Source organism: Thalassophryne amazonica, chromosome 16 (genome assembly GCF_902500255.1).
Source record: "Thalassophryne amazonica chromosome 16, fThaAma1.1, whole genome shotgun sequence".
Taxonomy (NCBI): Eukaryota; Metazoa; Chordata; class Actinopteri; order Batrachoidiformes; family Batrachoididae; genus Thalassophryne; species Thalassophryne amazonica.
In genome coordinates this window covers 26,542,811-26,568,932 of record NC_047118.1, presented here as the reverse complement: position 1 = coordinate 26,568,932, position 26,122 = coordinate 26,542,811, and the positions used below count along the sequence as shown (strand labels likewise).

Here is a 26,122-nt window from a genome sequence, read left to right as displayed (position 1 = left end):
TCACAGGTTTTGAAAAAATTTTGATCAAACAAAGCGCCAGTCTCTCAGCAACTTCTTAGACAAAGGAATTCCGACGAGGGGGCTGGACGACTCCTCCCACAAGGCGTGCTCACAGGCGAATGACGTCACCAACAGGCGTGAAAAAACTCACGCATGCGCACGAGGGTTCAAGCATGTCTGACGTAAAAACATATGAATGAAATCCATATAGTTTTTGAAAAAAATAAAAAGGACCTATACTTTATTGACAGACCTCGTAACATCAAGTCAAGTAGAATCTGGGAATCTGCTGTGCTGAGCATAGCCACATCCACAACACCACAGAACCACTTTGGGTCCTGGATGACAACCACCCAGACAGACAATGACTCCATTCCCATATCTCGTAAAGAACCATCTATCTGTCACAGCCAGGTTGAAACATGGACATCCCCTCAGCCTTCTCCACCTACTGAGGTCCTCGACACCCAGGCACCTGTGTGCTCGATCATACAAAGAGAAACAGTCCACATGGCCAAAACGTCTAAGACGATGCTCCTTCACAATGCAAGTGATACTCTAAGTAAGAGTCTAAGTGATACTTTCTCTAAGTAACCACTTGTTTGACACAAAGTCATTCTAGCACTACCCAAGAATCCTCTGAAGAGACCTAGTAAGAAAGGCATCCAGTCATCATCTTAGTTCACTGGTTATCTTCTAAATCTCACGACCATACAGTGTGACAGGAAGCACCAGGACCCTAAAGACTCTGACCTTCATCACCTGCAAAAATATCAGCATCACAAACCACCTCTGTTCAATGACCTCATGAGCCCATCGAGTTGAGCCCCCCCACCGAAGAAAACCCGTGTAAGGTTTGTCTTTACATTAAAATGTAGAAATAAGTGTCTTTTCAATTTAAAAAAAGTAAAGATTTGCATGTACACGCTGTCTTTAAAGCAGAACATTGTCCTTAGATGCCGAGGAGCTCATCTTGACGGGGAGATGCACATGCATAGTTGCGTGATAAAGAGAGGAAAAATGCCGGTAGAGGGGGTAATTGATCTCATCAGGACACCACCCCTGTGATGATGATACTCATTAGTTCCTCACAGAGGAGATCAGAAAAGGTCACAGGTTTCTTTTTCAAACTCCCTGAAGCATGGTGGCTGTCAGTGGTTTTCTCTAATTTTGGAGCCTCATGCCGTGTGACCAGCGCCCCCTGCTGTGGAGACGTGCCTCAGGGGTCACTCACTAACAGCGTCAGGTCTCTGTACTCACCTGGAGATGGGCAGATCTGACACGCAGAGATGACAGCGCCTGAGTCACAGGCAGTAAACAACCTTTAAAGCCCATGTTCACCTTTTTAAAAACATGCCTCGAAGATCACTTCATTCATGAGAAAATGAGTTTTCATGGGATTAATAAAACTTAATCTGGCAGTCGACGCAGGAGTGACAAAAATGTTCAAACTAACAATGACACAATGCGAGCAAACCTGCTTTATAATCACAGTCACATTAGCGGTAAACACCTGAAGATTACTTCCCAGCTGGATGCATGTTTTCTACCATTCCAGTTCATCTCAGCCATGCATCAGTCTAACGCCTTAAACACAACAGATCGCTCTGCATCCCGTTAGATCTGCAACACATCGACACAGCTGATAGAAGCTCACAGACAGTGTACCAGCATGTTTCTGAACTGTTTCAAAAGTGTATTTATGCTCTGCTTCACTTCAAATGCAGTCAGGTGCAAAACTGGACAGTGACAGTTTTTGTAATCTTCTCTCTGTGTGTCACCACAATGAGGTTTTAATGAAACAATCAAGATGTGCTTATAGTGTCAGATGTTAGCTTTAATTCAACGAGTTAACAAAATACATTATGTCACCAATTTATGAATTACAGTTACCTGTACACTACCTCCATTGTTAAAGCCCATAAGTAAGTGGTCAAGCTAAATATGAGGATTACTTTTAAATACAAATCATCACTTTTACAGCCAGTTTTCTTTAGATAAGTCAGGAGATGATACATTAAGACTGGGGACATCTTCACTCCAATCATTAAGAAATACAGTTTGTTCCTGTATAATTTAATTAGTATAAAAACAATGAATGTTCATGAGTTCAATGGTACGAATATTTCATGAGGTGAAAGCTGGAACAAACCATTCAACGAGGCAAAGCCAAGTTGAATGGTTTGTTCCAGCGTTCACCAAATTAAATATTTGTTCCATTGAAAGTGTAAAATGTAATGTATAATAGATGTAAAAACATTTATTATTTGTTTTATATAAAGGCTAAAATAGATCCTTGTCATTTGACATTTTATTAATTTATAAACAACAGAAAAGGGACGTACATTTTGGTGTTCCACTGTAACATGTAGTCCAGTGATGCTGTGCACTGACTTAGGACTTCCATAAAAAAAAAAGATTTTGTGTAGTTCCTCAGTCCAGCCAAAAATCACGTCATCTTTTCATGTGAACAGGTCTTCATGCATCCAGACAGCTTACAGCGGAGTGGATTGTGTGTGTGTGTGTGTTGCAAGAATTAACAGCGTCAGTTAGCTCAACCAAATCATGTCTCGGTAGTTGTTGTCCCCCGTGCGTGTGCGCACACACACGCAACCTGGTCGGCACTTGTGCGTGTACTACCAAAAAACAATTGTACATCCTCAGGGCAGCGGAAAAAAATCATGTCAGAAATGAGTCCAGCTTTTCATTCCAACTTCCTGCCAACAGCTTCCAGACATCACAGTGGATTTGTTTTGTTTGTGTGTGTGTGTGTGTTTGTGTGTGTGTGCATGAGCACGCGCAAGTGTGGGAGCACCTAGATGCGCATGTGTCTGCACGAACACGTGACTGTTTGACTTCATCATGTGATTTCATTATGAAGTAATTCATAACACTCACTCACTCATCTTCAACCGCTTACTCCAATTAAGGGTCACATGGGGCTGGAGCCTATCCCAGCAGTCATAGCAGTCATTTCTCACCACCCTCACTTCCTGCCTGGAGGCATGGATGAGTCTAAAGTTTAGACTCTAAACTTTCTTCTAATTAAACAGTTCCCTTAACAGAAGCTGTTCTAATCGGCACCCCCCATCAGGTCCAGTCATCCACTATAACCACCATCTCCTGCTCCGGTCAAGACATCCCTCTTTCAATAACGGTTACTAACCTTGGCGTGAGACTGGACCCTCACCTCACATTTGACAACCACATCAAGCACCTGTTTAAGACCTGCTTCTTCCACCTCAGAAACATCTCCAAGCTCTGTCCCTCCCTCAGCCTCACTGATACTGAAAAACTTGCCTTTGTCTCCTATAGGCTTGACTACTGTGACTCCCTGCTCTTTGGGATCCCTGGAAAAAAAAACCTTCAAATGCTCCAATACATCCAAAACAGTGCAGCTAGAAATCTGATTAGAGGACATACATAGGAACACATTACACCTATACTCCATCACCTTTGCTGGCTCTCCATCACCTACAGAATCCATTTTAAGATTGCTCTCATCACCCACCAATGCATCCATGGCAATGCCCCCCGCTTACCACAAAGACCCCCTCACTCCCCAAACATCCTCCCGTTCCGTCCGCAAGGTTGGGTAGGATTACTTTGAAAGAATACATGTGGATTACATGTATGTATGTACATACATTTGGATTACTTGTAATCTGATTACTTTTGGATTACATTTCAGAGTAATCCTACCCAACCTTGTCCGTCCGTTCATACAACATTAATCTCCTCCGTCTGCCTCATACCAAACGTCTCACCGTGGGAGACAGGGCCCTCTGTTCAGCTGCCCCTCATACATGGAACTCCCTCCCTGACCACCAGAGGGCTCCACAAACTGATGCTTTTAAAAAAGCCTCAAGACATACCTGTTTAGACAGGCCTCTCACATGTCTCCATAATTTTGAACTTTTAGCTTTTAGTCTTTTTATTCCATTTTATTATTCATTTTATGTTTTATTCCATTTTACTGACTGTCTTAGCTTAAGATTTTCTGTTTTCAATCTCTTGTTCCTCCTTTTTCCTGTAGCACTTTCAGATTTTTACCAATGAAAAGTGCATTATAAATAAAATTTAATATGTATATGATGCGGGCAGCACGGTGGCTTAGTGGTTAGCACTGTTGCCTCACAGCGAGAAGGTCGTGGGTTCAATTCCCGTGGCCTTTCTGTGTGGAGTTTGCATGTTCTCCCCATGTTTGCCTGGGTTTCCTCCAGGTGCTCCGGTTTCCTCCCACATCCAAAGACATGTGGGTTAGGTGGATTGGAATCTTTAAAATTGTCCGTAGGTGTGTGTGTGGGTGTGTATGTGTTTGTCTATTTGTGGCCCTGTGACAGACTGCCGTCCTGTCCTGGGTGTACCCCACCTTACGCTCTATGACTGCTGGGATAGGCTCCAGCCCCCCGTGACCCTTAATTGGACTAAGCGGTAGAAGATGAATGAATGAATGAATGTATATGATGCAGACAGCATCTCACCATGTTATTTAAGTCCTTCAGACTTTTTTCTGAGCAAATGCTTCAGGGGAGCATTAGCATGGCTAAAACCTTTCTGCTACCCCAGACTTCCCACCTTTTTAAGCATTTTTCTTTTATTGCCCTCCAGCTTCCTGCTTTCAGTTTGAGTTTAGGGAAGATAACTTTAGATTTATTTATCTAAAGTTGTGTTACTGGTGTGTCACTCAGACACCAAAAGGAATAGGTTATTTTAAAATAAGTCCTTCAGAGAGTAAAATTAAGAGGTTATTCAGAACAGAGGAGGAGTAAATTACCTGTAATTCTTTCAGCCTGAGCGCCTTCATGTTATATCTCATGAATCAACAGCTGCCTGCTCATTTAAAAATCACTGGAGAAACACGTATATATAAGGCAACCCGAATTAAAGGAGAAATGTAGCTTCTAACAACTGCCTCATTTCTGGCATAAAATATGGTCATTTTTTTCCTCTTCTATTAAGGTGGATTAGAACATTTTGTGGTACACAGCACCAGCTAATGTACAGGAGGAAGCAATCAATACGTGTCACTTATTTCAAAATGCAGTTCTTTTCAACCAGACGTGCATGTACCGTGACATGTCAATCATCTGTGTCCAATCAGATTTCAGGGGAGTCCAGTGCAACCATGGCCTCCGCTCTAGCTCCTCCCATGCCAGGAAGTGTTCAACATTTGACATTTCCTGTTTCACCGTGGACTCAAAATTTGGCACTTCCTTTTTCAGTCTCAACTTGCCACCAAATTCCCATGAGATCCCACGAGATCTCGGCTCATGGGATCCAGGAAGTGTTGACATTTGACATTTCCTGTTTCATTGTGGACTCAAAATTTGGAACTCCCTGTTTGTGACTCCCTGTACCATGAGCGAGCTCGCGTCGCTTCGCACCACTGCGCGTCACTTCGCTCGTATTATTATTATTATTATTATTATAGGGTGTGAAGTGCGGTTCGCTCTGAACAGGACGCCAGTCTGTCACAGGGACACATAAAGACAAACAAACACATTCACAATTTAAAGTTTCCATTCCATCTAACCTGCATGTCTTTGGATGTGGGAGGAAGCCGGAGCACCTGAAGGGAACCCACACAAACACGGGGAGAACATGCAAACTCCACACAGAAAGACCACAGGTGGCAACTGATCCCATGACCTTCTTGCTGTGAGGCAACAGTGCTAAACCACTAAGACACTGTGTTGACCATTCATTAATACCAATCAGTCACAAATATTTTGCTGATCAATATATGCTTAGGTCATCCATCGTAGCTTCTTGGTTGATGAGATAAACTAAAAACGATGTTTTTCAGACGCTGTTTGCCTTGAACTTTGGCCAAACTACTCCAAACTCTAGTTACCTCTAGATATCTATTCAAGTAATATCCCCACCATGTTTGACAGAAATCCCTCCAGCTGTCTTTGAGTTAAATCACGTGATATCTGCAGCCCTGCAGCACCAATATCCCATAATGCACCTGTAATTAAGTAAGTTCTTTCCAGATCAGATCTGTATGTAGATTTGGCATAAATTTTATGCTGGATCCCCTTCCTGACACAACTCCTAATTACATGGGGAATGTATACACGTGGGCTCGAACTGAGAAGCTTCCTCCCCCCTGGAAATAAGTGCACTAACCGTTTGCCCACCACACTGTCCTGTAATGCACCAGTGTAATGGTGTGTTATAGCCCACAGTAAGAAAACAGCAACACTGAAGTGGAAGGACAGAGAGAAAAAAAACAGACATTTTTATAAATATGGTGTCTCCTACGTCATTCTCTCACCCCCACACACAAAAAATATGCACTCTCTGAAGCAACACGTGAGATCAATAATAAAAAAATATTAATCTGCAGCTGCATCCAGAGGTAATGTGCCCACGTGACACGCAGCATGTGTGGCACCAGGGCACTCGGTTGCTTATTGTGATACTTCCAGGATGCGTCATTTAAAGTCAAACTTCACCTCCACTTTCTCAAATATGACAAACCCGAGCAGACTCTCGTTGTGCCGTTGGACCAAGCAGTTCCTCTCTAAATTCTTGGCCACTCCTGTGGCATCAGTGAATCAGGCCAACAGTGACATGCCAACCCACGTGATCCAGTCCCAGTCAGATCAGGACATGTTATTATCACACAGGAGAAGACATGGACACAGATTTGGACCATATGGACAACTGAGAGTTGGATACCAGCCAAGACAGGCAGCACTTGCTCTGCAGGTGCTCGGACCACTGGGGCCTTGATCACACATCCTTTGGTATCTCCAGCATCCTGGACCGGGAGCGCCTGAAGCCGTCCTGCCTGCCGCCATGTTTTGCGCAGTGAAGGTGATGACTCGAGTCGGATGCTGTGAGAAGACGTGAGGATGCTGTTTTCTTTAGCGCGCTGCCGTAACAGTTGGCCCTGCCCGTCATTTGTGTTCGCTGTGGCGGTATCGTGTTGAAATAAATGAGTTTTTGCTCAGGATGTTTACTCGGCACAACCTCAGGAAAGACGTTTCTGAAGACACTCAGAAAACTTGCGTTTCATTGGCTGCCTTCCTGCTGCTCCAGCTTCCATCCCAATCAAAATTAGTCTCTTAACGAGCATCATTCAGCCATTTCCATTAAACCATCCCCCATCGCCACCACGACTGCCACCGCCACTGCTGCCGCTCTCTCCTCCCTCGCTCTCTGGTTCTCTAGGGAGGTGAAAAGGAGGCGTGGCAAAGCTTGTGCAGAAAAAACACCTTCCTCCATGTTGTACTCACTCTCTCACCGTCCTCTTCCAATTGTTTCTTTATGTCTCTTCCCTCCCTCCCTCCCTCCCTCTGCATGGATGGTGTTTGTTGGGGTTGGGGGGGGGCAGAGACACAGAGCCCCTATCAGGCATCATCTATCGCTTTGCAGCCTTCGACCATAAAACTGGAGTGACACCAGCTTAATTGGAGGCTAGACTTCACCACACTCCCGCCACAGACTCCCCACTCCCCTCTTTCCCCGTCGCCTCTACCTTGCTACTGCTACGTGCTCCCCCTCCCCACTGCCTCCACTGTGTAGCTTGGCAATGCAGGCTGTGAGGCTGAAGGCAACCTCATTGCATGGAGAGAGAGAGAGAGAGAGAGAGAGAGAGAGAGAGAGAGAGAGAGAGAGAGAGAGAGAGAGAGAGAGGCTTTCCCAGAATAGAGAAGTAGGAGGAGGTGAGAGGGATGATGATGGAAGCCAGCTTTGACACTGAGGAGAGTTTTGACGATCCCTCCTGTCTCACCCCGCAGCCCCCCGGCTCTCTGTCGCCGGCAAAGAGGCAGATCAAGGAGATCAAGGAGACCAAGACGACTGTGAGTATCCAGAACTTCATCCGTCTGTCCTCATGCCTGCACGTTCCCTTTGGCCTCTGTCCGTCTTCACTTGCCATCTGTGACCAGCCGTCTTGTGTATCGTCTGTTGACGTCTCTTCAAGCTCATGTCTCTTTGGCACAACATTTGGAAGACATAAAGCATGATTGGACCTCGTGGAGGAGCCCAGTGAACCCTCCTCAGACACTCGGTTGGTCTGAATGAGGACAACGTCTTTATTGACGTATTGTCAAACCCTGAAATAAACTGCGATGTGTAAAAGTTTATGAATGCTTTCGAAAACTCACACGGTCCCTCACTGGCAGAAAAGGAAGTCGTTTCTCTGTTCATGTGTTTTATCACAGACAGTGTTAATGTAGTCCACTTTATCTTTGTTCCATGCTCAGAGACATATGTGGACGTGTCTGCAGGGCAGCGAATGTGGGACTGTCAGGGTGCTGATGATCCACTGGAAAAATAATGAATGTGAAAACCTTCGTTTGTGGAATTTGGCCTGCAAAGTCTTCCAGGCATGTGCGCGCAATCCAGATGGCCTTTGTTATGGTACATTATCAAAGCTGGGGGGCACTTCTTCTGGAAGCATTTCCCAAGTGTTTTAGACCCGAGTTTGATACCCAAATGACGGCTGTGGTTATGCAATGTCTTGGTCCACAGTGATGCCTGTGGTGGTGCAGTGATGGTGCGGGATCAGGAAAGATGGTTGGAAGTGGCTTTGTGTCTCATCCAGGCTGTTTTTGTGCCTGATGGCTTCCATGACCTGCTGCAGCCAAGGTTTGCCTATTGTGAGGAGGAGAGGAAAAAAAATCACAGACTTGTGAGAGATGCAGAGAGGCCAGTTTCCATGGTGACAAAAGCAATAGCAGTGATTAATGGGTGCTGAAATGGAAAACATTGCCATAGGAGACATGAAAGATTTTCTGCTGCACTTTCAAGGCTTTTTTTTTATTGCACCCACAAAAAGCTTAGCTCAAAGGCACACCAGCCACCATCAAGTACTTTATAAATAAAATGATGTTATATGCTAATTTGCACCTGATAAATTTCAGATTTCTGACAGAAATTGCAATTTTTCATCAGGAAAAACGTTTCAGCTGCAGCTCATGGAGACGGACCAGATGCAGTTAATGAGGACGGGGTTGTGGTGGGATGACGTCAGCCCACAAAAGTGTATTATTCTTTGCACCTCACATTACGCAACTCTCTACACTCGTGCAGTTGTCATGGAGATGCACACATCCACGACTGTTGCCTAAAGGATGTCAAGGCTTGCGCATCAGCTTGGAGAAGAACCTTGTTTTCACCTTGGCCACTTCAACATAGCGTGAAGTGTGACCGATCTGCAGCCGTCACTCTGAGCACCTCCATCTTCACTGATTTCTGGGTTATTTAACTTTTGTGCACACGCTGGTGGATTTGTTGCTACACTCAAGTTGCCCTACGTGGAGAGGCGCTCATTAAGGAGACCATGAGTTTGTACACCAAAGAATGTCCGCTGAACCACACCGCATTTCCCGTTGATCAGCTTTGAACCCAGTGAAACCAATGTGCTTTTGCCACATGACGCTACAGTTGTTGTTCATGTATCCATCCCCTGACTTGTCTGAAGAAACCTGGCAATGAAACTGATTATTATTTACAGGTATTACTATACCAAAGAGGCCCATTACTTATGCATCCCATCATCTTGGCTTTTATATTTTTAATTAATTTATATCAAGTTGTAGAGATTTGCTTTGAGTTTGAGTTTAAGGAAGATCATTTTAGAAATTTTTATATTGAGACACCTGACTTATTTTTTATATTTGAAATGGCATAAATAAATTAAAATTGTGACATAAAGGGACTGAATACTTTTGCAAGGCACTGTATCTTGCAGAAATAGACATATTGTGCCCATACCAGGTAATACATGAGACTCCCTTTGCCCTTTTCCAGTTACTGTGATCCTCAGTACTGAGGCACCTCTGTGTTGGATTCAGTTCAGAAAAGGCTGTTTCCGTTTGGGGGCGCCACAGCAAATCAATGGTTTCCATCTCACCCTGTCCTCTGTCTCACCAACCACCTGCATGTCCTCCCTCAGCACATCCATAAACCTTCTCTTTGTCCTCCCTCTTCTCCTTCTTCGTGGTGGCTCCATCCACAGCATCCTTCTCTGTATATACCCTGGGTCTCTCCTCTGCACATGTTCAAACCATCTCACTTTCACCTCTCTTTCTCTCCAGACCGTCCCAACAGAGCTGTCCCTCTGATATATTAATTCCTAATCATGTCCATCCTCAAAACATCTTCAGCTCCGCCTCCTGTCTTTTTGTTAGTGCCACCATCTCTAAGTCGTCCAACATAGCTGGTCTCACTACTGTCTTGTAAAATTTCCCCTTCACTCTTGCAGATATGCTTTAGTCACAAATCACTCCTACCACCTTTCTCCACTCCACCCTGCCTGCACTCTCTTCTTCACCTCTCTAGCACACTCTCCATGACTTGGGGCAGTTGACCCCAAATATTTAAACTCATCTACTTTCCACTACTTCTACTCCTTGTAACCGCACTTTGGACTCCCTCTTACGGACACACATGTATTCAGTCTTGATCCTATTGACTTTCTTTCCCCTTCTACGTCTTGTAACTGCACTATTCCACTGGGCTCCTTCTCATTCACACACATGGACTCAGTTTTGATCCTACTGACATTCATTCCATTGCTCTCCAGAGAATATTTCCACCTCTCCAGGCTAGATTCAACCTGCTTTCTACTCTCACTGCAGATCACAATGTCATCTGCAAACATCATAGTCCATGGAGACTCCTGTCTGATCTCATCTGTCAATCTGTTCATCACCATGACAAGCAAGAAAGGAATCAGAGCTGATCCTTGGTGCAATCCCACCTCCGCCTGGAATAAGTATGTCATTCCTACTGCACATCTCACCACTGTCACACTGTCCTTATATAGTAGTGTTCAGAATAACAGTAGTGCTATGTGACTAAAAAGATTAATCCAAGTTTTGAGTATATTTCTTATTGTTACATGGGAAACAAGGTACCAGTAGATTCAGTAGATTCTCACAAATCCAACAAGCCCAAGCATTCATGATATGCACACTCTTAAGGCTATGAAATTGGGCTATTAGTAAAAAAAAGTAGAAAAGGGGGTGTTCACAATAATAGTAGTGTGGCATTCAGTCAGTGAGTTTGTCAATTTTGTGAAACAAATAGGTGTGAATCAGGTTTCCCTATTTAAGGATGAAGCCAGCATCTGTTGAACATGCTTTTCTCTTTTAAAGCCTGAGGAAGATGTGACGTTCAAGACGTTCAGAAGAACAGCGTAGTTTGATTAAAACGTTGATTGGAGAGGGGAAAACATACGCAGGTGCAAAAAATTATAGGCTGTTCATCTACAATGATCTCCATTGCTTTAAAATGGACAAAAAAAAAACAGAGATGCATGGAAGAAAATGGAAAACAACCATCAAAATGGATAGAAGAATAACCAGAATGGCAAAGGCTCACCCACTGATCAGCTCCAGGATGATCAAACACAGTCTGGAGTTATCTGTAAGTGCTGTGACAGTTAGAAGACGCCTGTGTGAAGCTAATTTATTTGCGAGAATCACCCGCAAAATCCCTCTGTTAAATAAAAGACATGTGCAGAAGAGGTTACACTTTGCCAAAGAACACATCAACTGGCCTAAAGAGAAATGGAGGAATATTTTGTTGACTGATGAGAGTAAAATTGTTCTTTTTGGGTCCAAGGGCCACAGACAGTTTGTGACACGACCCCCAAACTCTGAATTCAAGCCACAGTTCACAGTGAAGACAGTGAAGCATGGTGGTGCAAGCACCATGATATGGGCATGTTTCTCCTACTATGGTGGTGGGCCTATATATCGCGTACCAGGTATCATGGATCAGTTTGGATATGTCAAAATACTTGAAGAGGTCATGTTGCCTTATGCTGAAGAGGACATGCCCTTGAAATGGGTGTTTCAACAAGACAATGACCCCAAGCACACTAGTAAACAAGCAAAATCATGGTTCCAAACCAACAAAATTAATGCCTCGCAGATGTGAAGGAACCATGAAAAACTGTGGTTATACAACTAAATACTAGTTTAGTGATTCACAGGATTGCTAAAAAAGCAGTTTGAACATAATAGTTTTGAGTTTGTAGTGTCAACAGCAGATGCTACTATTATTGTGAACACCCCTTTTTCTACTTTTTTTTTTTTTTACTAATAACCCAATTTCATAGCCTTAAGAGTGTGCATATCATGAATGCTTGGTCTTGTTGGATTTGTGAGAATCTACTGAATCTACTGATACCTTTGTTTCCCATGTAACAATAAGAAATATACTCAAAACCTGGATTAGTCTTTTTAGTCATATGGCACTACTATTATTCTGAACACTACTGTACATGTCCTGCGCTACCCTCATATACTTTTCTGCCTCTCCAGACTTCCTCATACAATACCACAACTCGTCTCTTGGCACCCTGTCATAAGCTTTCTACAAACACAATGTAATTCCTTCTGGCCTTCTCTATTCTTCTCCATCAGTATTCTTAGAGCAACTTTATGAATCAGCATCAACTTTATGAAAAACTTGCACTGTGCACAATTTCTCCAATCACAGCCACAGAAGCCTGTAACTTCTTCCGGGTTGTCTAAGTGTCTTGGTGGCTTTCCTCACTCCTCCTTGTTGCACAGTCACTCAGTTATTGAGAACTGTCTACTCCACACAGATTTACCATAGAATGTCATACTGCTTGTATTTCTTCAAAACTGATGTAAATAAAATTCAAGACATATTCAGTGGCAGCTTCACCATCAGAGAGCCTCGTCCACAATGACCACAGAAGACTCCAAGCTGTCACTGATGTTAAAAGGGGCAACACACGGTATGAAGAACAGGAGGATGTAAACTTTTGTTCAGGGTCATTTGGGTCATTTCTGTTGTCATTATAATTTAAAAAGAGTAAACACAGTTGTCTGACAATAAATGGCTTCACCAACCACTAACCATGAGTGAAAAAAAAAAAGGTTTTTGCATTTTCATTCATATTCTCTGAAAAATGGCCAAAAAAACTAAAGTTCTTTCAGGGTATGTAAACGTTTCACAAGACCTTAGCAGGGTGACCATTGGGTTCAATGTTGTGTGCTTGATGATGCAGAATAACAGTCATCATAACTGTGCAGTGAATGTGTTGCCTGTAAAACCAGGTGGTTTGGAGTTTACATCTCTTGGTTTGTTTGTAACAGTTTAAAATGAACACAAAATAGATGAGAACCAAAATGCAACATGGTTCTCTTTGCTCCATACCAAGGGAACCGATCATTGGACGTCTCCACATTCTCTGATATGGATGAGCCACTTTGATTGGTCCCTTTTAGAAGAGTCAGCTAAATAATTTAAACCTGTTAATTAAGTTTAAAAAAGTAAATCATAACCATTAGAATAAGTAAATCATTGAAATTAGGCATGAAGTCTGTGTTGCTTTGTTTTGGATAGATGACTGACTGAATGCATGTGGATCCTATACAGAAAATGTAATTTGTTGCTTAGCAACAGCAGCACATTCTACAGTCTCATTTGCTGTTTTCAGAGAGAGTGAAGAGGAAGTGAGCGAGTGAGCCGGAATGTCTTTCAGAGCTGTTTGCTTGACTGCTGAGCCATTGTTGTCTTCTCTCTCATGGGGCCGCTTGCTTTTTTGTTCATGCCATGTTTTTTTTTTCTCTCTCTCCAATTCAGCAAAGAAAATTAAGAAAATAAATAATTAAAACAAATAAAACCTGCAGTGAAACGACTGTCCTGGTCTTTAAATGCTGGAGGATGGTAAAAGGCTCTGAGTGACTCCACAAACTGATGCTGGTTTATCTTGGTCTCGGCTCCAGATCTCTCAGAAGGATTTTCGTGTGTGTGTCGTAACAATAATCTGTGTTCATGTTTTGTTCCTGACCACAGAGAACCTCACCAAGCCACCATGCAGGGAAAGTACGTCAGAGAAAGACGACCTTCCTTTAGATAAATGGTCTAATTTTCCGCTGGGTGTGAGAGGAAGGTAAACAGCGGTCTTGACAAATGTGGAGGCGCCATAATGGAAAATCTGGTGTGTGTGGTAATCAGTGTAATCTCTGAGGCAGAAAATGAAAAAAGTGACTGATGGGAACGCGGCGTAAATCACGCTGATGTTACCAGGACTTAATGTCTTGTTTACGTGGTAGCAGCCGCTATCAGCAGTTCCACTTCGAGTGTGGATTTTGGTGATTATACAACAACTGAAAGAATGTGATTCAACTCTTTATGGAGCTGTTTATTGTGCTGATCAAGTGGTGCAGCGTCTGTGAATGAAGAGGTGAACGACAAGTGTTCAAGGGTCCTTCAGCCTCTTCACGCTGAAGCTGAGATGTTCTTGAATAAAGACTAAGATTCAAGCTTTTAACAATTTCCTGGACTCAGCCATCAGCGGCGTATCTGTACATGCTAAAGGAGTTGGACTTGCAGAGACATTCACTTATGTCGGCAGTGACATACGTGTCTCTGGGCCCTCGACCTTTGAGATCAAGAGGTGCTTGGGAGGTTCTTATGGAGTCACAAGATCATTGGACAGAGGGGTTTGATGAGGCTGCAGCCCAAACATATTTAGACAACAGTCAGACACACAGACTGCTGTCAGACGGCACCAACAGTGGACCTGTCACTCACTCACACACGCACGCAATCATATCTTTTTCTTATCCTCACATTCCCAGCACTAAACTCTCACCACAAGAGCTGTCCATCCAGACTGCACACAAAAAGGCTGACAGCTGTCAGTGACCGCCTGCCGTTGTACAGTCCGGTGAAAAATCCCTTTAGGTGTTTGATCAGTATATACTTCCGTTGCTAGATTTTATTTGTCCAGCTGGACTCCATAACTGCTGCTGAACTGTGCTGGCAGTGCGCCAACTTCCCCCATGTGCACAACAGTCTTCAGACACAGCCACTGAACTTTTTCTTCTCTCATTTTTTAATTATTTTTTTGTTGCCATTTCAGTGTACTCGATACGCATCTTAACACATCTGTAGTTGGATTATCATGCGGGATGGCGCTTCACATGGGATTTATTTATGCCAAAGGTGGATGATGCATTTGTGAGTCAATCGACGTACACAGCGCAGCCAGGTGAAAGGGACTTCACCAGCTGTCTGCATTGCATTGTGGAACGCGGGGTACCAGAGGTGAGTTGCATTTGTAGTTATGCTGTCATGGGCTGGAGAAACATTTCCACATCATACCCGCTACAGACGTAGGAGGTGAACATGTAATAATACGTGTATTACAGCAGTGACATCCCATTCAGCTGCATGGCGGGGCTCTGCACTGAGCCTCTGACGCATGCAGAGTGCCGCATACATGTTATTACATATCAACATTTCCTTTGCCCCCCTGGCCGGTGTCCATTGGAGGTGGACATACGTGGCACAACATGCCAGCAGGCTTTGCCATGACTGAGCGATCTCAGAGCTCAAGCAACTGTGATCGGATTGTTTCAAATGCTGTTATGATGCCGTCAGAATACGTAGATTGAGATCAGATGATGCAGAAACTGTACATGGACCGCCATCAGATGTGTGTCTCTTCTCAATGGTGCCAAGAGTGTTTTCAACATGTGCAACACACTAGGGACAGCCAAGAGAATGGAACCAAATAGAAATTGCCGTCTGTTGGTCTTCAGACAGCACCTCAGTACTTTCTGACTGTGGCCGGATGTGTCATTCTGACACCATTCGGCCTCAGTCGGTGTATGTGTGATGTGTGCTTTCTTCCACCTGCGAAATATAGCGAAGATTCATCCCATCCTGTCTATGGCTGATGCTGAGACCCTGATTCATGTGTTTGTCTCTTCTAGACTGGACTATTGCAATGTTCTATTTTCTGGTTTACCGCAGTCCATCATTAGGGCTCTCCAACTGGTTCAAAATACTGCTGCCAGACTTTTGACACAAAGCAGAAAGTTTGACCACATTACACCCATTTGGCATCTCTTCACTGGCTTCCTGTCCTTGTGAGATCAGATTTTAAGGTTCTGCTACTAGCCTAAAAAATTGTTCATGGACTGGCACCTCCCTACTTAGCTGACCTAATTAAACCTTACGTACCGGCCCAGGCTTTGTGTTCTCAGGGTGCAGGACTACTTTGTGTCCCTAGGGTGAATAAAACGTCTGTGGGTCATAGAGCTTTCTCTTATCGTGCTCCTGTTCTGTGGAATGATCTCCCTGCGTTATTAAAACAGTCAGAGTCAGAGTCAAGTCTGAGTCTTTTAGTGAAGCTTAGGGCTAGTGGCCAGTGATCACCTTAGTATGTCTTCTGTTTTTCTTGTTGCTTAATGCTGACAAATTATACTGTATTTGTTGTCTTTCCGATGCCTGATTCTGTTTTTTCTTTCTGTTTGAGGTGCAGCTCCATCCAGAGATGGGTGTGGTGTCTGTTTCTGAAACCCTCCTGTCCTGTGCACCGGCCAGATTTCCTGTATATTCGTTTTTTAAATTGTTTTGTAAATTGTGTCAGTAGCATGACCCAAGCAAAGGGTCACCCCTTCGAGTCTGGTCTGCTTGAGGTTTCTTTCTCAAATCATCAGAGGGAGTTTTTTTCTTACCACTGTCACCTGTGTTCTTGCTTTGGGGGTTGGTAAGGTTAGACCTTACTTGTGTGAAGCGCCTTGAGGTAACTTTGTTGTGATTTGGCGCTATATAAATTAAATGAATTAATAAAAAAATTAATAATGTGTGATGGGGGTTGTAGCAATGGCAGCTGTGTTGCACAGCTCAAAACCACATCTGTCTATTCCAGTAACACGTATAGTTCAGTGGTAACAATGATCTACAGCATGGTCTTATTGTTTTTTAGCTACTACAGTAAATGATCAGGGTGCCAGATTTTGGCAATGGAATACCTGCTTAAAAAAATAATTCCTTTGAGGTTAAGTGCTGTATTTTTAATGTGTAATGAGTCACTAAATTAACAAGTATTCTGTCCCGCACTTGGCATATAAAGCAGTGACTGATAATAGATTACACCTTTGGGAAGCACTTTGCTCTCAGTAGTCAAAAGATAAGAGCAGATACAAATTTACTGACCCCCTGAGAGAAAGTAAAACATTTCAAGAGCAAACTAGAAAGCAACATCTTTCCACTCTTCCTTCTCCCTTCTTTCACCTCTCAAGACATTTATGTCACAAAAACAGCAGAAATGTTTGGGGACAGTGATCCTGTCTATCATCTGTTGTTGCTATTTATAATGTGGAACTTTTTTATGTCTTAATAGAACAGTATTTTATGTAAAAACAAAACAACAACAAAAGCAATACTTTTATTGCAGAAGAACAGCAGTTGGCATTTAGATAATCTGGCGTCAGTCTGTTATTATGAATGAGGGTGAATGCTGACATATTAATGAAGAAACACTGTCAAAAAATATTATCAAATCTTGCAATGTGTTATTGATTTACATCTTAGTGTGGATAAATACTGAACTAATAATTATTTAATAATTAAGTGCATCACTACATAAAAGTGCAGTAAAGAGTTTGAATGAGCTGAATTTCAACGTATTCTGCTTCATTCAAGTTATGATGAATATACTGAAATCAAGTTTGGGACCATGCGCTGCTACAGTGCTTCACCGTATCCACAATACCATGGAACCCCCTTGGGTCCTGGATGACAACCACTCAGGCCGGCAATCGGTCCGTTCCCACATTCCCAAAATGACCATTTATCTGCTGCAGGTAGGTGAAGCACACGTGTCCTCTTGGGGTTCTCCAGGCCCAAGAAGAAAGTTATAAATGGTCCAGAATCCACATTTGGATCTTGATTAAGACTAGCATGTAATGGGTTCTTCTTCATATGACTCCGCCAAGCTGGAAGGAGATTGGGTTTTAGAAACAGTGTAGATGTGTGTGTATGTGTGTTTAACACGTGTCCTCTCTGGGTGACCTGCTGTGGCAGCATGGAGCTCTGACAGATGGTGAACATACATAATTGAAAGAGATCACCAACTACAAGCCCAAAGCACCTCGTTCTATTGACGACCTCAAACTGGCCAACGACCTGAACGTCTTCTATTCACGGTTTGAAGACAAGGACTCACACCTCCCCACCCCCCACACAACTGGATATTCAAACACTCTGGTCCTCCCCCCTCTCACTGCTGCCCTCCCCACTCCCCCTGTTGCCCTCTTGGTCCAAGAGGAGGACGTGAGGAGACATTTCAAAAGGCTGAATCCACATAAGGCCCCGGGCCCAGACTGTGTCTCTCCTGCCACCCTGAGACACTGCGCTGATGAGCTGGCCCCAGTCTTCACAGGGATCTTCAACACCTCCCTGGAGTCATGCCATGTTCCAGTCTGTTTCAAGTCCTCAATCATAGTTCCAGTCCCCAAGAAACCACGCATCACTGGACTTAATGACTACAGGCCTGTGGCTCTCACGTCTGTAGTCATGAAGACCTTTGAACGCCTGGTTTTATCCCACCTGAAGTCCATCACCGACCCCCTCCTGGACCCCCTGCAGTTTGCCTACAGAGCCAACAGGTCTGTAGATGACGCCATAAACCTGGCCCTACACTCCATCCTGCAGCACCTGGACTCCCCAGGAACCTACGCTAGGATCCTGTTTATGGACTTCAGCTCTGCATTCAACACCATCCTTCCAGCTTTGCTCCAGGACAAGCTTTCTCTGCTCCACGTGCCCAACTCCACCTGCAGGTGGATCACAGACTTCCTGATGGACCGGAGTCAGCGTGTGAGGCTGGGAAAAAATGTCACGAACACTCGGGTTCTCAGCACAGGATCTCCACAGGGCTGTGTCCTTTCCCCTCTGCTCTTCTCCCTCTACACTAACTGCTGCACCTCCAGCCACGACTCTGTAAAGCTCATCAAGTTTGCGGACGACACCACCCTCATCGGACTCATTTCGGATGGGGATGAGTCTGCCTACAGGAGGGAGGTGGACCGGCTGGTGACCTGGTGCAGCAGCAACAACTTGGAGCTCAATGCCCAGAAAACAGTGGAGATGATCGTGGACTTAAGGAAAGCCACAGCCCCCCCGCCCTCCCTCGCCCTCACCAACAGCCCCATCACCACTGTGGTCTGTCACCGCTTCCTCGGCACCACCATCACCCAGGACCTCAAGTGGGAGTCAACCATCAGCTCCCTCATCAAGAAGGCCCAGCAGAGGATGTACTTCCTGCAGCAGCTGAAGAAGGCCAAGCTGCCTGTCCAGCTGATGGTGCAGTTCTACACGGCCATCATCGAGTCCATCCTCTGCTCCTCCATCACGGTGTGGTACGCCGGGGCCACAGCCAGGGACAGACACAGACTGCAGCGCATTGTGGCCTCTGCTGAGAAGGTGATCGGCTGTAGCCTTCCATCTCTCCACGACCTACACGTCTCCAGGACTCTGGGCCGAGCAGGTCGGATCACAGCTGACCCTTCTCACCCTGCACACGGTCTGTTCAAACCACTCCCCTCGGGCAGGAGGCTACGGTCCATCCGGACCAGAACCTCCCGCCATAAGAACAGTTTCTTCCCCTCTGCCGTTAGACTCATGAACTCCTCATAACTCAGTCACCTTAAGCTTAACTCTGTCACTTTATCATCTTATCACGGGTCACTTTAGACAATGTACTTTGGTTTTTAATTGCACTCCTCCCACTGCACTGTTTTTTCTGTTTCTCTGTTTTTCTGTCGCACACAGCCTTTCATATTTCATATTTCTTTTTTTATCTTAGATTTTATCTTATTTTGACACATATGTTATATTTTATCTTAGCATTTTATCTCTCCTTAATGTTGCACCATTGTACCGAAGCAGATTCCTAGTCTGTGAATCCTGTTCACTGGCAATGGCAATAAACTTCTTCTGATTCTTCTGATTCTGATTCTGATTATGACCCTGGTGAGTAATTGAAGACGCCGTGGCCCTCAAAGGCTATGTTCAGCCTGAGTGCTGCGTGTGTTTATCAGTAACTACATACCATCAAGTGGACCAAGCTGATTTGTTTAATGTGAGAGGAGGAACAGAGATTTCCACTTACTGTTGAAGTTGTCTCTTTGCCTGGAGGTTTTTGAGTCATCCTGCTGCGTCCGTCCATGTTTTAGCTTGTGCCTGACCTGAATTACAAATGTGAAACTATCCACACGTGCCGAGAGAACCGCTTGTGTGTTGCTCATCCCAGCTCATCCACATCGTGCTGCACCAATCACCTCCTTCATCTGAAGACTAGCTTCAGCAACTTCAACCGCACTTGCAACAGATCACTTTCCAGCAGTATGAACGTCAGGCCAAACATCTTTTAGGTTAGGTTAGGTTAGAAAAATATACCTGAATCTTACTGATTTGAAATTCTCAACCAAGGAAGACAGCAGCAGACTTTGGTTACCCAAATTCATGGACGGCCCTGCTGTCGAGATGGATGGTGGGATGCCAAGCTACTTCCTCAAGTGCTTGCTGAGTTGCAGTTGACTGAAGTAGAACCTGAGGCATAAGACAAATGAAAGCACCAAGCCTTTGGTTTTCCAGGGAGAGGTGTCTTGTCAGAAGCTTTTGTTCTGTGTTCTGGTTAATGTTTCTCACCTTTTCTTTTTGGTTTCAGATCAACTGTGTGACATTCCCTCTTCCTGGAGAAGGTCCGGAGCAACAGCTCCTCAAACCCAACGAATGGAGCTACTGCGATTACTTCTGGGTGAGTTCACACGTCTGCCTCCAAATGTGCAAATCTGCTCATTATCTACTGTTACCAAAAAACTGACAAGGTTCAATATTGTATTGACACTTAAACCACAACAGCTATTGTTATTGTTATTATTTTTATTATTTATTCCCAAACTTTATTGGTTCAGACTGAAAATATCACTACAGACATGTTAGTTTGCTCGTTCAGTAACTGAGTGCACACATGCATCAGCTGTTGTGATGTACAGTCAGTCTGGCACTGCACGCAGCGTGGTGATGCAGAGAAGAACAAACACCCCCCCACGGCTTCTCTGTGCCTGCAAATACACAAAAATCAGCAGCAGCAGCAGCAGCAGGGACTGACACACACACACACACACGCGCACATACCAAAGCACGTCTGCAGTGATATGCACGTGTGACTCACAGATTCATGCACACATTTTCTGAGTCATCCTCACAAACCCTACATGCTGTCAGTCCCACAGCCGTCTTCCTGGACGTTGTCTCCATGAAGCTGCATGACACCAAAACACACGTTTACCACCTTACATGTTTAATTTAAATTTTGTTGTTGAACTGGATCACATTTAGTAGTTTAACATGTCTGGAAGTGTACGCTGAAACCACACTTCGCAGCATCCACAACTTGGGTCCTGGATGGCAACCACACAGGCAGACAACCGGTCCATCTCTAAAATATCCATCTATGTAGCTGCTGCAGCCTGGTGGCTCGTGCGACACGTAGTCACTCCAGCAGTACCCAAGGATCCACGGAAGAGTCCCAGTACCAAAGACATGCCTTATTAGGTCACTGGTTAGAGTCCAAGTCTCACCAGCGCACATTAAGGGCAGGCGAGTATCTCACTGAATTGGACCTGCCGACATCAATCAATCAATCAATTTTTTTTTTATATAGCGCCAAATCACAACAAACAGTTGCCCCAAGGCGCTTTATATTGTAAGGCAAGGCCATACAATAATGATGTAAAACCCCAACGGTCAAAACGACCCCCTGTGAGCAAGCACTTGGCTACAGTGGGAAGGAAAAACTCCCTTTTAACAGGAAGAAACCTCCAGCAGAACCAGGCTCAGGGAGGGGCAGTCTTCTGCTGGGACTGGTTGGGGCTGAGGGAGAGAACCAGGAAAAAGATTGATAATGATTAAATGCAGAGTGGTGCATACAGAGCAAAAAGAGAAAGAAACAGTGCATCATGGGAACCCCCCAGCAGTCTACGTCTATAGCAGCATAACTAAGGGATGGTTCAGGGTCACCTGATCCAGCCCTAACTATAAGCTTTAGCAAAAAGGAAAGTTTTAAGCCTAATCTTAAAAGTAGAGAGGGTGTCTGTCTCCCTGATCTGAATTGGGAGCTGGTTCCACAGGAGAGGAGCCTGAAAGCTGAAGGCTCTGCCTCCCATTCTACTCTTACAAACCCTAGGAACTACAAGTAAGCCTGCAGTCTGAGAGCGAAGCGCTCTATTGGGGTGATATGGTACTACGAGGTCCCTAAGATAAGATGGGACCTGATTATTCAAAACCTTATAAGTAAGAAGAAGAATTTTAAATTCTATTCTAGAATTAACAGGAAGCCAATGAAGAGAGGCCAATATGGGTGAGATATGCTCTCTCCTTCTAGTCCCCGTCAGCACTCTAGCTGCAGCATTTTGAATTAACTGAAGGCTTTTTAGGGAACTTTTAGGACAACCTGATAATAATGAATTACAATAGTCCAGCCTAGAGGAAATAAATGCATGAATTAGTTTTTCAGCATCACTCTGAGACAAGACCTTTCTGATTTTAGAGATATTGCGTAAATGCAAAAAGCAGTCCTACATATTTGTTTAATATGCGCTTTGAATGACATATCCTGATCAAAAATGACTCCAAGATTTCTCACAGTATTACTAGAGGTCAGGGTAATGCCATCCAGAGTAAGGATCTGGTTAGACACCATGTTTCTAAGATTTGTGGGGCCAAGTACAATAACTTCAGTTTTATCTGAGTTTAAAAGCAGGAAATTAGAGGTCATCCATGTCTTTATGTCTGTAAGACAATCCTGCAGTTTAGCTAATTGGTGTGTGTCCTCTGGCTTCATGGATAGATAAAGCTGGGTATCATCTGCGTAACAATGAAAATTTAAGCAATACCGTCTAATAATACTGCCTAAGGGAAGCATATATAAAGTGAATAAAATTGGTCCTAGCACAGAACCTTGTGGAACTCCATAATTAACTTTAGTCTGTGAAGAAGATTCCCCATTTACATGAACAAATTGTAATCTATTAGACAAATATGATTCAAACCACCGCAGCACAGTGCCTTTAATACCTATGGCATGCTCTAATCTCTGTAATAAAATTTTATGGTCAACAGTATCAAAAGCAGCACTGAGGTCTAACAGAACAAGCACAGAGATGAGTCCACTGTCCGAGGCCATAAGAAGATCATTTGTAACCTTCACTAATGCTGTTTCTGTACTATGATGAATTCTAAAACCTGACTGAAACTCTTCAAATAGACCATTCCTCTGCAGATGATCAGTTAGCTGTTTTACAACTACCCTTTCAAGAATTTTTGAGAGAAAAGGAAGGTTGGAGATTGGCCTATAATTAGCTAAGATAGCTGGGTCAAGTGATGGCTTTTTAAGTAATGGTTTAATTACTGCCACCTTAAAAGCCTGTGGTACATAGCCAACTAACAAAGATAGATTGATCATATTTAAGATCGAAGCATTAAATAATGGTAGGGCTTCCTTGAGCAGCCTGGTAGGAATGGGGTCTAATAAACATGTTGATGGTTTGGATGAAGTAACTAATGAAAATAACTCAGACAGAACAATCGGAGAGAAAGAGTCTAACCAAATACCGGCATCACTGAAAGCAGCCAAAGATAACGATACGTCTTTGGGATGGTTATGAGTAATTTTTTCTCTAATAGTTAAAATTTTGTTAGCAAAGAAAGTCATGAACTCATTACTAGTTAAAGATAATGGAATACTCAGCTCAATAGAGCTCTGACTCTTTGTCAGCCTGGCTACAGTGCTGAAAAGAAACCTGGGGTTGTTCTTATTTTCAACAACAACAGACTCTTTTTCCAGGCTAAGTGAAGATCTTCTAAATTAGTGAGACGCCATTTCCTCTCCAACTTACGGGTTATCTGCTTTAAGCTACGAGTTTGAGAGTTATACCATGGAGTCAGACACTTCTGATTTAAAGCTCTCTTTTTCAGAGGAGCTACAGCATCCAAAGTTGTCTTCAATGAGGATGTAAAACTATTGACGAGATACTCTATCTCCCTTACAGAGTTTAGGTAGCTACTCTGCACTGTGTTGTTATATGGCATTAGAGAACATAAAGAAGGAATCATATCCTTAAACCTAGTTACAGCGCTTTCTGAAAGACTTCTAGTGTAATGAAACTTATTCCCTACTGCTGGGTAGTCCATCAGAGTAAATGTAACTGTTATTAAAAAATGATCAGACAGAAGGGAGTTTTCAGGGAATACTGTTAAGTCTTCTATTTCCATACCATAAGTCAGAACAAGATCTAAGATATGATTAAAGTGGTGGGTGGACTCATTTACTTTTTGAGCAAAGCCAATAGAGTCTAATAATAGATTAAATGCAGTGTTGAGGCTGTCATTCTCAGCATCTGTGTGGATGTTAAAATCGCCCACTATAATTATCTTATCTGAGCTAAGCACTAAGTCAGACAAAAGGTCTGAAAATTCACAGAGAAACTCACAGTAATGACCAGGTGGACGATAGATAATAACAAATAAAACTGGTTTTTGGGACTTCCAATTTGGATGGACAAGACTAAGAGACAAGCTTTCAAATGAATTAAAGCTCTGTCTGGGTTTTTGATTAATTAATAAGCTGGAATGGAAGATTGCTGCTAATCCACCGCCCCGGCCCGTGCTACGAGCATTCTGACAGTTAGTGTGACTCGGGGGTGTTGACTCATTTAAACTAACATATTCATCCTGCTGTAACCAGGTTTCTGTTAGGCAGAATAAATCAATATGTTGATCAATTATTATATCATTTACCAACAGGGACTTAGAAGAGAGAGACCTAATGTTTAATAGACCACATTTAACTGTTTTAGTCTGTGGTGCAGTAGAAGGTGCTATATTATTTTTTCTTTTTGAATTTTTATGCTTAAATAGATTTTTGCTGGTTATTGGTAGTCTGGGAGCAGGCACCGTCTCTACGGGGATGGGGTAATGAGGGGATGGCAGGGGGAGAGAAGCTGCAGAGAGGTGTGTAAGACTACAACTCTGCTTCCTGGTCCCAACCCTGGATAGTCACGGTTTGGAGGATTTAAGAAAATTAGCCAGATTTCTAGAAATGAGAGCTGCTCCATCCAAAGTGGGATGGATGCCGTCTCTCCTAACAAGACCAGGTTTTCCCAGAAGCTTTGCCAATTATCTATGAAGCCCACCTCATTTTTTGGACACCACTCAGACAGCCAGCAATTCAAGGAGAACATGCGGCTAAACATGTCACTCCCGGTCTGATTGGGGAGGGGCCCAGAGAAAACTACAGAGTCCGACATTGTTTTTGCAAAGTTACACACCGATTTAATGTTAATTTTAGTGACCTCCGATTGGCATAACCGGGTGTCATTACTGCCGACGTGAATTACAATCTTACCAAATTTACGCTTAGCCTTAACCAGCAGTTTCAAATTTCCTTCAGTGTCGCCTGCTCTGGCCCCCGGAAGACAATTGACTATGGTTGCTGGTGTCGCTAACTTCACATTTCTCAAAACAGAGTCGCCAATAACCAGAGTTTGATCCTCGGCGGGTGTGTCGTCGAGTGGGGAAAAACGGTTAGAAATGTGAACGGGTTGGCGGTGTACACGGGGCTTCTGTTTAGGGCTACGCTTCCTCCTCACAGTCACCCAGTCAGCCTGCTTTCCCGGCTGCTCGGGATCTGCCAGGGGGGAACTAACGGCGACTAAGCTACCTTGGTCCACACCGACTACAGGGGCCTGGCTAGCTGTAGAATTTTCCACGGTGCGGAGCCGAGTCTCCAATTCGCCCAGCCTGGCCTCCAAAGCTACGAATAAGCTACACTTATTACAAGTACCATTACTGCTAAAGGAGGCCGAGGAATAACTAAACATTTCACACCCAGAGCAGAAAAGTGCGGGAGAGACAGGAGAAGCCGCCATGCTAAATCGGCTAAGAGCTAGTAGCTACGCTAAGCTAGCGGATTCCTAAAAACACGCAAAGTGAATAATGTGTAAATAATTTAGAGGTGATTCAGCAGAATGAGTGAATCTAGATAACTAGATCAATCTAACTGCGCAGATTAAACAGCTAACAGATACAGAAAAACACCGCTGTGCTCCGGAACAGGAAGTGATACAAAACCGCAGTGAGAGCCAACCACCAGTGACATGTGACATGTCACTGGTGTGTGACATGTGCGTGCATGACAAGGCTGAACGCCGTTCGGAGTGGCAGTGAAAATTGCGGCAACAAATCTCGAACAGTCCACACTAATGTCACACGAGAGTAACTGACATAACACACACGCGCAGTGTGCACGGCGCGT

At 43.9% G+C, this 26,122-nt stretch overlaps 1 protein-coding gene across 1 annotated transcript in view; it reads left to right on the top strand.

Annotated features, from left to right (window-relative positions):
• Window positions 1-7,509: 7,509 nt before the first annotated feature.
• Window positions 7,510-26,122, top strand: part of gas7a (growth arrest-specific 7a) — a 47,865-nt gene continuing 29,252 nt past the window's right edge. Inside the window, exons 1-3 of the mRNA XM_034190538.1 lie at window positions 7,510-7,583; window positions 7,622-7,817; window positions 20,474-20,563. Coding sequence (XP_034046429.1) covers window positions 7,689-7,817; window positions 20,474-20,563 — 219 coding nt within the window. The 5' untranslated portion in view covers window positions 7,510-7,583; window positions 7,622-7,688. The remainder of the gene's footprint in view (window positions 7,584-7,621; window positions 7,818-20,473; window positions 20,564-26,122) is intronic.